The 14,796-nt window shown below is 40.7% G+C and overlaps 1 protein-coding gene across 4 annotated transcripts in view; it reads right to left on the bottom strand.

The window, feature by feature from the left end:
• The window catches only part of pde4ca (phosphodiesterase 4C, cAMP-specific a), a 37,399-nt gene extending 25,277 nt beyond the window's left edge, over window positions 1–12,122 (bottom strand). Inside the window, exon 1 of one of the 4 annotated variants that reach the window (XM_063461538.1) lies at window positions 10,795–12,122. In XM_063461538.1, coding sequence (XP_063317608.1) covers window positions 10,795–10,868 — 74 coding nt within the window. In that variant the 5' untranslated portion in view covers window positions 10,869–12,122. Of the gene's footprint in view, window positions 1–377; window positions 1,634–10,794 lie in introns of those variants that run through there. The other 3 variants (XM_063461535.1, XM_063461537.1, XM_063461536.1) reach the window with 3 other exon arrangements.
• Window positions 12,123–14,796: the final 2,674 nt, after the last annotated feature.

Below are 14,796 nucleotides of genomic sequence, written 5' to 3'. Positions count from 1 at the left end.
GTGAATATTGCAGATGATAAAAATAGTTTGCAGTCTAAACACTTCCATCAGATATACAGTACAAAAAAAGAGGTTTGTGATTGTTTTTTTTAATCCCATTAGAGTCACTCCTGTATGTTCCTGTTTTAACTATAAGGATCTAAAAGAAAAAAATAGACAGTGATACCCTACGAGCGATGCAGTGTTTTAGATACTTGGAAATAAACTTTGGTTTCAATAAAAGCCAGTTTTACCAGTAGACCCATGCTCCCCAACTTCATGCACATCTGCATAATGACACATTCGCTGTGTATGTCTGTGTGTTTAAGAGATGAAAGAAGACATGAAAAAAAAGGAAGACAAAAGCACCGAGAGTAAATAACATAGCTCTTAATTACCGCCTGCGTTTCTGCATGATGTCAATAGGCCTGTTGACAGCACACGGTGATCCCCATATGTTCCCACTCCGCACTGTGATACTCCGTTCCACAGAGTAAAAGAACCCACAGTTCGTTGGCACACTCATCTTTTCTTTAGCCTACTCTCTGTAACTCGTCCTCACCCTCCTCTTCTCGGCGACTCCGCTTGTCTCCCTCTCTTGGTTCTCCTCAGCTTGTGGCCGCTCTCATCTCTGTAAAGTCCGTCCCGCTTCCTCGTCTGTCTCGCTCGATCAGGCTGTCCAGCTCTCCACGGCTTCCCGGGAGGTGGCATTACCTCTGGCAGGAGTGGACACCAGCACTATGACCAGCGGCTCCAGAGGAGTGCCAGGATGAATGGCACGATGGAATCTGCTGCCCCGGGCGAAGCTGTCGCTCCTGTATTCTGGTGAAGATTTGCTTTCTCTGGGATGATACGTATAAATTTTTGAGTGTAATCTGTCCTGAGCACCTGAATTCCTCCAGGCTGCACTCTCCCAGCTGCACGTCTGTCTGCCTTGCAGGCTGTAGAAAAAGCTTTTCATCACTCTCAGCAGAGCTCCATTAATCGGTCCCCCATGTACATCTTGTCTTTGCTCTAGGTCTAAATGTAACGCAACACTGTTGCCCTCTTCCCCCTCTCTCTTTCAGTCTGTCTGCTCTCTCTCTCTCTCACACTCGTCTTCTGTTTCTCTCCCTGTGCTTCCTCCTACCCCCTTTGGCTGCTACACCTTTAATCACCGAACAAACAGACTTATTTCCTTTCCCTGGACAAACTTGCTCTCCTGCTCCAGTCTGTCACAGTAGTCCTGTCATCTGCGTGTGTGTGTGTGTGTGTGTACTTTTTGTTCAGACGTGCCACAGAATGTGCACAGAGCTGTACAATGGTTGTGTAAATGTGTGTGTTAGTGAGCATGTGCACTGCTGAACAAGTGTGTATGCAGGCATGTGACTCAACAAGTGTCTCTAGGTGTGTGTGTGTGTGCATGCGTGCCTGCGTGTGTGTGTGTGTGTGTATGCATTAGACTTAAAGGGGAGCAAGTTTCAGAGTGAGGTCAGAGCTGAGAAAAGGGGCGGGAGAAGAGCCAGCACGGTCCCTGCCTTCCCTAAATGTTATAGACATTTTAACCCCTTCCTGCTCTCTCTCTTACACAATCTTAATACCACTGCAGGATCGCACTCTCTCGTTGGGCACAGTGTGTGTGTGTGTGTTGGGGAGGCCATGTATGTGTTAGGTAAAGAGATTGATGGCAGGATGAGTGTGATACGGTATTACAATAAGTAGCTCTTGAGACACAGACTGCTGAGAACGAAGAACACACACACACACACAAGCACACACACACACACACACACACACACAATATGTACTCATGCACAGGCTTAGGCACACGCAAGGTCACCGATGACCTAAACAGATTGTGTATTTGAAGAGCATAAATGTGAAAAGTAAATATGAAACCTTAGCTTAGATTAACTTTCTGTCTCCAAACGAAAACTTTCATAAAAGAATATTTAACAAGAAATCAGTAAAATGAGACACGAGGCAGCTATTTTAGAGACAGAGACAGATTAAATGTGGTTGTTTTTCACTGAGGACAAACAGCTTTGTAAAATTTTTAATAATTTGACAATTCCTTGTTACAATTTAGAGAGCATTTGGTACTGAATATCAGTTTTAATTGTAATAGTATTTTAGCATTTTTTCTAAAACTAACTAAAACTGCAAGCAAAGAAGTAGAAGCAATTCATGGACAATATGTGTATCTGCTCTAGAGCCTAACAGATACATGATATGTAGGACCAATACAGATATTTGGTGATTTAAATATCTGATTTTCCAATATATCCGCTGATATTTTCTGGGGGGGTTTTTCAGACACAAAAAACAAAAGCAGAGTTGTTTTGTGGTGTTTTTCATTTACTCATTTATGTTCTGCCATCTGCTTGGATCAGCAGGTTGGTGCCAACAGGGAATTTTGCAGACTGCCCTCTGGTGGACAAACTATAGAATATCAACACTCATAAGACCTTATCGTCATACCATAAATCATTACATTTGCATTTATGAGCCATAATAAATAAAAAATAGATCAGCAAATAGAGAATATTTGCTGATAATGTCGTTCCGCTGATAAATCGATCAGCCTCTAATCTGCTCTAACACAAACTGCAGTTCTTAGCATATCCATGTTATTTGTAAACCAAGGAGCTTATCATTAACTATATGCTTGTAGTATTAATATTATTAAACTGTAATGTTTGCAGCACTCATGTGAAAAAGGAAGTCTTCATAGGAATCTATGCACTCCTTTTAAAAACTTAGTACACCCCATGATTCAGCGTCACATTTATCTGCAATAATTTGAGGTAAATGCTTTCTATATGACTTCATCAAATTCCTCCACACCAATAATTTGACCCACTTTTCTTTGCTGTTTCAGTTCATGGAGGTTTGCACAGCTCACTTAAGATCCCACCACAGCATTTTAATCCGGTTGAGGTCCATCTCAACTCTTTTCTCTTTTAGCCATTCTGTTGTAGATTGACCACTTGTGCTCTGGATTATTGTCCTGTTGTGGAACCCAATTCAGCTAAGCTTGAGCTCACAGAGAGATGGCATCACATTTGAGTCTAGAATACTTATATCGAGGAATTCATGGTTGTCTCAGTGATTGCAAAGTGCCCAGGTCTGCAAAATGAGCCCAAATCATCACCCCTCCACCACCGTGCCTGACAGTTGGTATGTTTGTGCTGATATGCTGTGTTTAGTTTTTGCCAAACACTACATTGTGCATTATGGCTTAATCTGTCCAAAGGACATTGTTCCAGAAGTCTTGTAGTTTGCACAAATATGCTAACTTTCTCCTGGTAGCCTTTCCAAACAAGGCACACTTGTTCTGTGTTTTTCTAATCAGGCTGTCATGAACTTTAACATGTAACATGCTAACTGAAGAGCCTGAAATGTAGGTCAAAGTTGTCGTTTTTTTTTTAAAGTTTCTCTGAGGATTACACAATCTGACCTTGGGCTGAATTTTCTGGGCTATCCACTCCTGCAAGGTTGTGGCATTGTGTCAAGACATTCAGAAAATCCCTTTTCACAATGCTGCACACCGTGTATATGCTTGTTGCATACGCACCTGTGTAACATTTCCCCACATTTCCCCACTGTGTAGCCCCCAGCCTTAGAAGAGGTTAGTTTACACTATTGGTCACCTGCTCATTCTGTTTATGAAATTTTAAAGTTGAATAACCACGGTCGGTGTTGCACGAGACAGCACTGCATTGTTAAGTTCAATGAAAGCACGTAAGCTAAATGACCAAAAGAAGCTATTTTAAGATTAGGATAAATTCATGTTAATAAGATAAGATAAGATAAGATAAGATAAGATAAAGTTGCATAGAAAAATTAGAGAAAAAACACTGGAATAATATATCTATGAGATACTGTACACAATACAATAGAATAAAAAAAATAAAAATAAAATACTATATACAATCGAATAAAATAGAATACAAATGCTATATACAATTGAGTATAATACAATGATGCCAGAAAAGAGTATTGCACTTAGTGTTATTGCTATTGCACATGTGTGGATGTGTGTGTTTGATCAGTTGAAGTCTTTGTTGTGGAGTCTGACAGCAGTGGGGAGGAAAGACCTGTGAAAGCTCTCCGTCCCACACCGTGGGTGCCGCAGTCTCCCACTGAAGGAGCTGCTCAGTGCTGTCAGAGTCTCCTGCATGGGGTGGGAGATGTTGTCCAACAGGGATGATAATGAAAATATGTCAATCTTTTTTTTTTGTCAATATTTAAATTTAAAACAAGCCAACAGGACCTATTAAAAAGTGTGATAACAGACATTGCTGATAACATGTTCAAGCTACTTGAATCTTTGCAAAACCACCTGCTGCTAGCTAGAAATCAGAAATGTGTTTGTGTGCCTATAACTTTGTTGAATCGTGAGCAAAAAAACTCGTAGTTACAACCAGGACGAGCGAAAAGCCCAACAGACATAGAATGACCCGAGGAATGACGACTTACTGTCAAGCTACACAAAACACATGTCCATAAATGGCGTTGCGCTTCATTCTGCGCTATGATATGCTTCAATTAAATTGGCAAATCAATCAATAGCATAACTTCATCATCATGGAATTCACAACCGTTAGCACGGAGTGAATAGGTGAGAATGGAAAAGAAAATGCAAGGAAATAAAAGTATCACAATATAGACTCAATAGTTTCCTTTAATATGAACCAGGCTCCTTTCAGAGGCCAGAGGGTTTAAAACACATCACAGGACCACTGCTCTGCTACATACATATGAAAATCTTATTACCCTAAATGCAGAAAGGTCGTTTCATTTTTTTTTCATACGCCTTGGTTTTATATTACAACTTTATATTTCCATTGGTTGAGACACACACAGCACAGACAAATTACAACTGCAGTGTTTGCTCAGTCAAAGTATTTGATATGACCCTTTACTATAATACAAAGGTTCTGTGTCTGCGGTAGTCAAGAAAAACTTCCATTTAAGGAAATCTGAAGAGGTGCACACAAAAAGGACCAATCGTAACCACAATCTGAACAGACATACAATACTGCTTTGCATTACAGCTGCGCCGAGACTGAACTAGGAACGGTCACAGCTTATAAATCCAATCACACCGACTACGGTGAATTACAATTTAGCCGTGAGCAGGAACGACTGTGGAAGAGTATTAGAATCAGATCCATCATTATTTGATGAAGACTTAGTCACTAAATCTAAGTCTAGTTTCCTGCTTGTATTCACAAATATCCTTTGTGAATTTATACACTACAAATATTGTACTAGCGTCCAAGCTAGGCTTATGAAAGGGAAGACTCGATCCCCTGTGGGATGAACAGTGTCCTGATGCAAGCAGGATGAGACTGTACTATGAATTAAACTTTACAGCCTCTGCACTTTCTGACACGTTTTCATGACAGGAAAATTGTTTTCATGTGCAGTTAGAAGAATTGAAAGTGCTTATACAACACGGTGCAAGAGCATTGTTCTTTGTAATCTAGAGTGGACATGAACACACAGACACACACACACACACACACACTTGCTGGTTGGCAGCATACCAGAGGATTTCAGAGTGTTTCATGAATCTGCGTCACTGGTGGTGGAAGAGACTTGATGTCTGAAGAAAGACAGACATTAAATGTTTGGTTCTGCTCAGTGTCTTCACTTCCCCACTTAAGAGAGTCGAGCTCCGAAGCGCTTGGATGCCAAGTCCGAATCGATGTTACAAGGTCACTTTTGGAACTCACAAAATGGTAGATTCTGGCTGAACTTTCAGTGGTGGATTTAATAGTCCACTATTTGCAAAGCAAGCCTCATGACATCATGTGTTGGACGCTTGAACGAATGGTTAACATTCTTGAATAACGAGCTGTTTTGAAGTCATCGAGGAGTACTGTGTGTCAAAGTAGCCTACTGTCAGTGAACACACCGTCTCTGATTTGTAAAAGTAGCTAAAACTAACCAGATGTTTAAATGAATGCAAAAAACCCCAAAATATTTATTTAAAAAAATGCAAAAAAGGACATATTTAAATTGCAGAATCTGTAGGACAAAGTTCTCAAAAAAATGTACATTTTATTTGCCTTTGTCATCCAGAGATTACAGATCTACACACCTGCATAACATCCAGTCCAAATAAGCGATGGAAGCGTCAATCAAGTGAAAAATGTTCTTCAAATTGAAAATTCAAACAAGTGTGGTATGTGTGGAAGCCACACTGTTTCCAAAAAAAGATTTAGAAGCAATTAAGTAATGCCCTCTCATTGCTCAATGCTTATCATGATCTTATTCCAACAAAATTAAAACAGATGCCACGATGGTTGCAAACAGTTTGTTTTTCTATATCTTGCGCTGTGGAAGCAAGGAAATGCTCTGTAAGTAAACTGCACTGATCGCATCACACAGATGTTAGACGTCACATGCTGTCCTCCTAAATTTGCCGGTGCAGAACATCTGGGTGTGAACACACCTTCACACCCAGACTTCATGTCAAATGAAGTGGAAATGTTCTAAATAAAGCTTTTATACACTTTTTTGTCGTAAATTAAATGTGTTGGCTGAGATTGGCACAGCAAAGTTTAGCAGTGTTATTAAAGCAGCTGCACACACGGCATGTAACAGGATCACCAGGAAGGAATATTCACAAAAGTAACTGCTTCCTTTAAAGGAGTTACATGCTGCTGAATACGTATCAATTACGCATCTTCACAGCTACCTGAACTGCAAAACTGACACCACCCCCTCCCCACAAAAAACACAAAACCCCTCCCCAAAAAACAGGCTGTTCAACTTATTTCTTCACAGGCTAAATGTCATCAAAAATATTGAGCATGTAACAAAGAAGCAGCACCAGGTGTCAGGCTTTGGCTGTTGCTTGTGGCCTATATTTAACTATCGGCGTCTCTGTGATGTCAACGTCATGCTACACCATGTACTGTAGTAAAGGCTAGTGTGTCACCTCATGATTCATTAGGCTGCCATCTGCTAGCACGACGGCCGGCTTTTGAGGCTCATTTCATTTGAGGATTGGGTAGATGACAAACTTGCGCAAACAAAGACACGCACACATATGAAAAAACCAGAAATGCATACACACAAAACTCACATTAATAAGCACATGGGCTTGTGTGCACACTCAGGTGAATACTGCTTTACCAAGGATGTGATTATGGAATAAAAAACAGGAAAATGTATGAAAAAATAATCTTATTTCTGCCAAAAACAAATAAATAAATAAGAAAAAAGGGACTTTGCATACGCCCTAAGACAGGGATGTCAAACTTAAGCCCTGGGGATTAAAATTGGCCCATTAAAGACTCAAATCTGGCCCACTCCATGGCTTTAGGAAATGTAAACGAGGGCTCAAACATGTGGACTTTTAACTGTATTTTCACACGTTTTATAGCTTTTTCTGCTGATACAGACCTTTTCTTAGTTTTCTAATTACAAGTCAGTCAACCAATGAGTTACCAGAACTCTCTTCTGTAACTTTACATATCTATTTCCTACAGTTTAAGTCCAAACAGTCGTGCTGACACATTTCTTTCATTTCCTGCGGCAGCATTTATATGTGACGTGGAAAGACTGAAACATATTGTTGGAAATGCACTTCTTTTTCTTAATAATAATAACATCACATAAATGTGTAGTTAAACTTCTTTGAACAGACAGAAAGGAGAGTGTCATCGCTCTGGCTGACTATGTGACCCTCATATATTCAATAAATACGTTCATGTTTGTTAGTGGGTACAATTGTTGCAGTAAGGTTTGTGAAAAAACTAGTTATACACATACATACAGTAAATTAATACCTCACTGAACAATAAATGTACTTTTTTTTAGAAACTTTGGTAATATGCAGCCGATCATCCTGTAACTACACTGTTAGAGTAGACCTTTGTTTGGAAAGCAGCCATTTAGTGAAAAGTGTCCGTGTGAGGACCAGTTTTGTTTTGTTTTTTTTGTCTGGCAGTGTTTTAGACTCTTAAAACCTTCAAACTGAATAAGAATAAAAGCGATGGCCCTCGATGTGTAACGACTCATCTACAGCTTCTGAAATAAAAGTAGTAAAATTAGTAAAATTGTGAATTTGAAAGAAAAAAAGCTTTGACACAAAGCAATGCGTAATCTAATGTAGTCAATACAGCATCACTACACTATCACAACATGGAGTCTGTTTAGTGAAACTAAAAAAGCCTATAAACACAGTTATAATCCATCAAATGCGCACAGCTCCCAATCTTTCATTGAACTCTCGCTCGTTCTGCAGCACGTCTCAGTATAACTTAGTCGGTTTCCCCCTCTAGTGGTAGCAAACCATTCGCCTGGTATTGTCGACACAGATTTGTGTTGGAAAAAATGTTTGTGGGATTTTTTTAGAAATGCAAATATTCATCAGTAATTATCTAAACTTTCTCTTGGAAAACAATCATGTAAGTTGTTTTATTTATTTATTTATTTTTTGTTTTTTTTGTTTGCCGAATGATCCTCTCTGAACTTTGGATAAATGAAAGGCCTGTTACGTCCTCTCGCACTGTGAATACAGTAGAGCAGCTGGTTCTGAGTTTCGGCAGCGTTAGTGCTGTCCCAGGCCGCTGCTCGGGAATCGATGAGGCTCTGGAGGCGATTGGGGAAATCAGTCATGCTGAAAATATGGAGTACAGCAGTGACGCACAGAGTAGCTTCACACAGGCCCTATTGACTAATCTGGGCGTGTGTTTGTTGTGGAGGGGGGGACGAGCAGCTATATTGGGACCTCTGACATTGACACTGTTAACCTTTGGTTGAGTGACCTTACATGGCACTTTTTGTTTTCCTTTTTATTCTTTCCAACATTTCTAAGCATGTCTACAGAGTATCGTTATATTGTGCTTTCAGCCTGGGAGCCTGCTGTCTCTCTTAGTCTACTACTGCACTCGTTATCTGTGTGCTAAAAGCGTCCTTATCTCCACCCAAGCACCCCATCGCTCCTTCACCACCCTCTCTTCTGTGCCTTTTCCCCCATTTCTTTAGATTATTTCTTTTTCCACTCGGTCAGCCATTGCTGCTGTATCTCTTACTTTCACCTCACGCTGTCTCTCCCCATCACTCCCTGCTTCACATTAATGGCGTCTCCTCAAACTATCTTCTCATGATACCGTCTGAGAGCTCTCGTCTCCGGCTATGTTCGCTTAATGCAGCGACACGATGAGGGGTTTTTTATGCAACACACGACCAGAGAAGCCATAAAAATGTGTTGTGTGTTGTGGATAAAGTTATAAGGAGTGAAGAGGAAGGGGGAAGATGAATAGTGTCCTGGTACTGTCAGTACAAAAGACGATGAGAGTGTCATTATTGTGATGGTCACATTTGGATAACACAGACTCCTTTGTCTCAGCGTTTGTGTGTGTGTGCGTGTGTATGTGTGTGTGTGTGTGTGTGTGTGTGTGTGTGTGTGGGGCAAGAGGGCAGAGATATTATTTTTCCTAAAGATTTCAAATATCTATCTAAATTAATTTCAGAACTATTACTCCTGTCGCAATGGCTTCTTCTCATTATGGCACAATAAATAAAGTTGTCGCCGTCTTTACTTGTGCTTAAAAAGAGAAACTTCATAAATGCTTTCAGGGTTTCTTTTTTTTTCAATCAGAAAGTTCAATGTACAAATCAGGTAATAAGAGAATAGAGGCTTGTTCTGTTCCCTTCTGTGCTTCTGTATTTCTGGCTGTGGTCTTAAATCTCCTGCTTTGATCTCCTCATATGATCCAAACAGGCTCACAGCTGGAGGAGTTCGGATGACACTCGCGAGGCACATGCCTTATGCCCAGAGTTCAGAAAAGTTTGCTGCACTGCACACTGCACTGTAAAAAAAAAAAAAAAGTCCACAACAGCTCCAAAATGGGTGTTTTTAGTAAGAAGATTAACCCTCCAGACTACATCTGGAGTCATTTAGGTCCCCAGGTTCCCCACGGTGTGCATCAAAGTTCTTATTTTAACGATTTAAAATCTCAGTTTTGTTTTCTTTTGTTTATTTATGTCTGTAAATTGAATAACAAAGTGTCCTCCATGGTCTTTTTCACAGATTTAGTAGATCTGACATTTTTCCTGATTACACACATCTCCAATTATGCCGGGTGTTTGCGTCATCAGTCTCCCCAGCAAGTTATCACGATTGTACTGTAAGATTTGACAGATTATTTGCTTCCTCTGGCTTCTTAAAGGACTACATAAAAACACAGATGTTGTCTCCCACATCTGCCACTCTTATGGACAAATTTCCAGAGCACAACGATATTTCTTTCTTTGCTCTTATAAAACATAAAAGTCCTGCACCACATGATGATGATACCGTGCCTAACGCAGACTGCCCAGCTTGGCTTGAGTCCCCCGACAAAGAGAGACGTCAGAGAACATAGACATTGATCCAGCATGCCACCCAAGGCCTGCACCCCAACAGCAACAGCCCCTGGCTCTGGCACACATACAACCACTTGCGTTAGTTTTAACAGGCATTAGACTGGATTTAAGTTGATCCAGAGTTTTAAACAGCACACAGGTGCAGATTCAGCATTACATGCACTGAGTCAAATACATTTTACCTTAAAGCATGAACTATGGCAAATACTGGAAAAAGTACACAACAAAGAATGAGCAAATGATCAAATCGATATGATGCGATGACAGAGACGAGGTGTCTAATTGTTACCCATCAGCTTGTGTTTTATATTTATATACAGCCAGAAACAGAAACAAGCCAGCTTCCAATATTTCCTGAATGTCTGCAAACTCGTGTTGCCTTCACTGCCCATCAGTAAAGATAATTGCAATCACAGTACCCCTGACGCTCAACTGGATACATACCCAATGCATGAGTGCCTGCGGGTGGAGAAGTTGCTGTGCATCTTCCTTGAAAAGCGAGAATCCTTGTTCATCATTTTATTGGCGGGTTCAAAAAAAGTTTGGCTGAGTTTAGAGAATCGTCAAAGCACCAGCTTCTGCGTCAATAAAGAAAAATAACTTCTGCCGTGTGAGCAAAGCCCCCATACTGTCCGGAATCAGAAAGAGAGTCTGCACAAATTCCTTTATGTCGACTGCCGTCACAAGTTATGGCATCGGGAGGCAGGTTCCCTTGACGGGACGGAGCAGGAAAAACAGATCCAAGAAGGACGAATGCAAAACAACTGCAACATGCAAAACAGCAAAACTCATCAGCTGCACCTGACAGGAGCAAGAATGGGAGTGTGAGCAACAATAAGCCAGGCCTGTTGAGTCTGCGTTTATCACATAAAACCTAATTGTTAGAAATGATTCACTTCCAGCTCAGTGCAAAATCCATGAACCAAAGTGCATAAGAAAGAAAAAATTAACTGGCTGTTCTGGTTTGGGTCCCAGCTGTACGGATATGTCCATTTGTTTGGAAGGAAAATCAGAAAGGTTCAACTCAGAGTGTGTGCGAGTGTGTGCACGTGAACAGCCTAAAAAGGCAAAGAGTCTTGGCTGTTAAAGACCTATTGCACAGCGAGATAGCATATCGCCTCACTGTATGTGAAAGTATGGGGCCGAATCAAATCTAATGAAACTGAGGATGGTGTCAGCTGTCAGTGCTCATCTGGGACTAATTCCTCACTGGTTCTCCTTTCGGCTCACCACAGATGTGCCAAGATAAACGCTTCTCTTGTATTTTTTCTCTCTCTCTTTCGTACTCCTAAATAGGAAACACCAAGCTTGAATTCGTCCAAGTGAGCTTCAAACTGTCAAAGCCGAATTCCTCAACAACAACCTCCAGGTATTCAACGTCAACGCAAACTTGTCCCACTGAACACAGTTTTGCCTCTGTGAAAGTGGACTACCAACAGAATGAGCAGAGTTATTCTGAGTAGGAGGAAGAAAGAAAAAAGCTGGAAAGAGTGTTATAATCCCATCAGATGCTCCCTGGAGTGGGCTGTCCCATGTAGTCCCAGTCAGCGGGCCATAACAGACTTCTGCTCTCTCTTCTCTTCTCTCCTGAGAGTGGTGGGACCAAACCGGGGCTTAAAACAACAAACAACAACACTGTCTCCCCTGAGAGAGGGAGAGAGAGAGGGAGGGAGGGAGAGAGAGAGAGAGAGAGAGAGAGGTGGGTAGGGTGCTGTGTGGTAAAGAGGGAGAAAGAGATGATGAGGGTGCGGACAATGATGATCACTGCCTGAGAAAGTGCACTAATATTAAAGGTACTTTGTGTGAAAAATTTGCTTTTTAAAATTCTTTTTAAACTGATGCCTTTGAGTATTAAAAGAAGAATTTTAAGAGTGCATCATTTTTCTTTTTGTGAAATTAACCTGCCTCCATTCCAGCAGCAAAAAAACCCCTTAAAAAATGGGTGTCCTTTTTCAATATTGAGCTCTTATGATTTTAAGCCACAATATAATCCGTCTTTTTTATTTATTTAATTTGGGTTATTGGGGTTTGTTTATTTTTTTGGTACACATGGAACATGTAACTGTGGAAATATTTCAGAGAAGTTTTCTGGTAAAAGAAGAAACGTTTCCTAATGAGAAGGAAAAATAGTTTTTGGTTTCATTACTGCTGTAACTAATTAATTAAGCGTCAACTTGGAAGTGAAGAATTCTCACTCGGGGAAAGCCAAGCGGTGAGAAACAAAGAAACAATCAAAATGCAAAACTTAAACAACTAGAGGCTGCTAAACCTACATCAATAAACTTAAGACCGTTTGTAATCCATCCATTACTCTTAATACTTATCAGTCCAAGACTGAAAGGAAAGAAAGAAAATAAAATTTCTCTGATCCAGTAACAACATTTTTCATCTCATTTCCCCCCAAAAAATATTTGAGTCCCCACAGAGTCAAACTCCAGCAAAGGAAATGTCTCTTTCCCCGACTCAGATCCATCAGAGAAACACAAATGCATCCTCCGGAGAGGCTCTCTGCCCACGTCTCACAACTTAATGTCCTCTAGTGGAAGAGAAGGGGAAATGCATGTTGAGGATCCTCAACGTCGCCACACGTTTTTCTTCTGCTATTTTAACACACACCTCTGTCGAGGCTGCGAGTGCAGCTCACTAGTTTGAGCAGATGACCCATATGCAGAAGTCCAAGGTTTAAATAAACAATGTACCCATGTTTTAATGGAAGTAGTGACCCAGGATTATTACTTCAGTGGCTCAAATTGAAAGGAATAAATCAGGATCATCACCTATAAATGGGTGACAAATTAAAATGTGTATTCTGAGAGGAGTAATCTCTTCCATGATGAAAGTGCTCTCATCTGCAGGGCTTGAGGGATCCCTGAACGGTTTATTGAGCATGAAAACAATCACATCCTATTCCCTTCACACCGGATCTCAGTGCAGTTTAGCACCTGTGGGAAAGTTCAAAGCTTTCCAGTATTATCATCAAAACAAAGCACCGAAGGAGGGATCAGTTCCAGAGACTTGAACAGTGCTCTTGCAGATCATGGTGGCACACCACCTTGCTAGGATTTAGTTTGTTGGGTTTTTTCCCCTTTAACTTGTCACCTGTCTACACAGCCACTTCTCTAAAAAGAAATACAGTCGACGATCTGCAAACTGTAACCACTTTAGCTGCAAGTGATAACGCTGCTTTATTTATTTTAAAAACTCCTGACTGATTACATTGCTCGAGAAATGAATACATCCAATAAATAAAGCAATAATTTGCGAGTTTGTGTTTTCTGGACAGTTTTTATTTCCATTATGATAACGTGACTGAAACACTGAATGGAAAAAAAAAAACCTGTCATCACAGAGCTGGCTTGAAAAAAAAGTTTATTGAATGTTTAAAAGTTTTTCATGGAAAAAAAAAATCCTTTTGACTCGGTGTCTCTGGAGGGGAAAAAGAGACTTCATCAACTTAGACACAAAGTGAAAATAAATTTGCGCGCACGTTCTATATTTGAGCGGCCTGCGACATTAATTTTCCGCCGGACCCCCAGTTTGTTTAATTCTTCCTGCTTGCCAGTCATCCTGCAATAACTCATGTCCATCCATTTATTTGAGCTGTGACACTGCAGGCGGAAACTTCCTCAATGACCTGGCCTCAGAGCTGTGTAAAATAAAGCCTGACATGTTGAGTATCTGCGCTGCCCTCCAGATATCTGACAATCAAGACTGAGCCTTGAAGTCCACTTGACTTCTTTTCCTCTAATATTTAGATTTTTAACAGACACCCCGAGCTCAATTAAACAGTTTACAATAAACTCTGAAATAGAAACATATCCACCAATGTCAAATACACCACCGTTTAAATGCTGCATGTTTAGATTTCCTACAGGGCACCTGGCTCTCGTAGGAATGCTCCTGCCAATAAAAGTAAGGCAGGAATTTACAGCACCAGCTAGAGTTTCTCTCAAGCTTTTAATCTGATTTCACTGAGGTGGATGTGCCTGACATCGGTGCAACAAGCTGGAGACACCGTGCAACAGCGCCGATTTGCATGGTGCCTACATCTGAGTGTTTATATGCTCAGAGTACACACTGGAGACATTTGCTTTTTAAAGTGCTTTACAATTTTCCACAACAGGCTCTTCTTTTGAAGACACCAACAGGTGTGAGGGAAGAGAAATACACAGTCCTGTCAGAGTCCTGTTTATTCTCTCTATCTCGAGAAGTTATGGTCAAATGCAATCTAATTGGGGGACTAGGTAAATGTTTAAATTGCACTGAAAAGAATAAAATCATGAGCCTGACGTGATTCAATAACGGATCATAAAACTAAAGCTATCAACAGGTACCAGAGCAGCGCTGCCTGATAGAGAGACTGCTGCGCTGTTTCCAAAGAGATTTATGACCGCTGCAACGGAAGAATAAATTTAAGGTGTTTGAAACTCGGCAGGAAATATCCAG

This window comes from Pelmatolapia mariae, linkage group LG18, assembly GCF_036321145.2.
Source record: "Pelmatolapia mariae isolate MD_Pm_ZW linkage group LG18, Pm_UMD_F_2, whole genome shotgun sequence".
NCBI lineage: Eukaryota > Metazoa > Chordata > Actinopteri > Cichliformes > Cichlidae > Pelmatolapia > Pelmatolapia mariae.
Note: the sequence above shows the minus strand (reverse complement) of the source record. Positions and strands in the feature narration are given on the sequence as shown.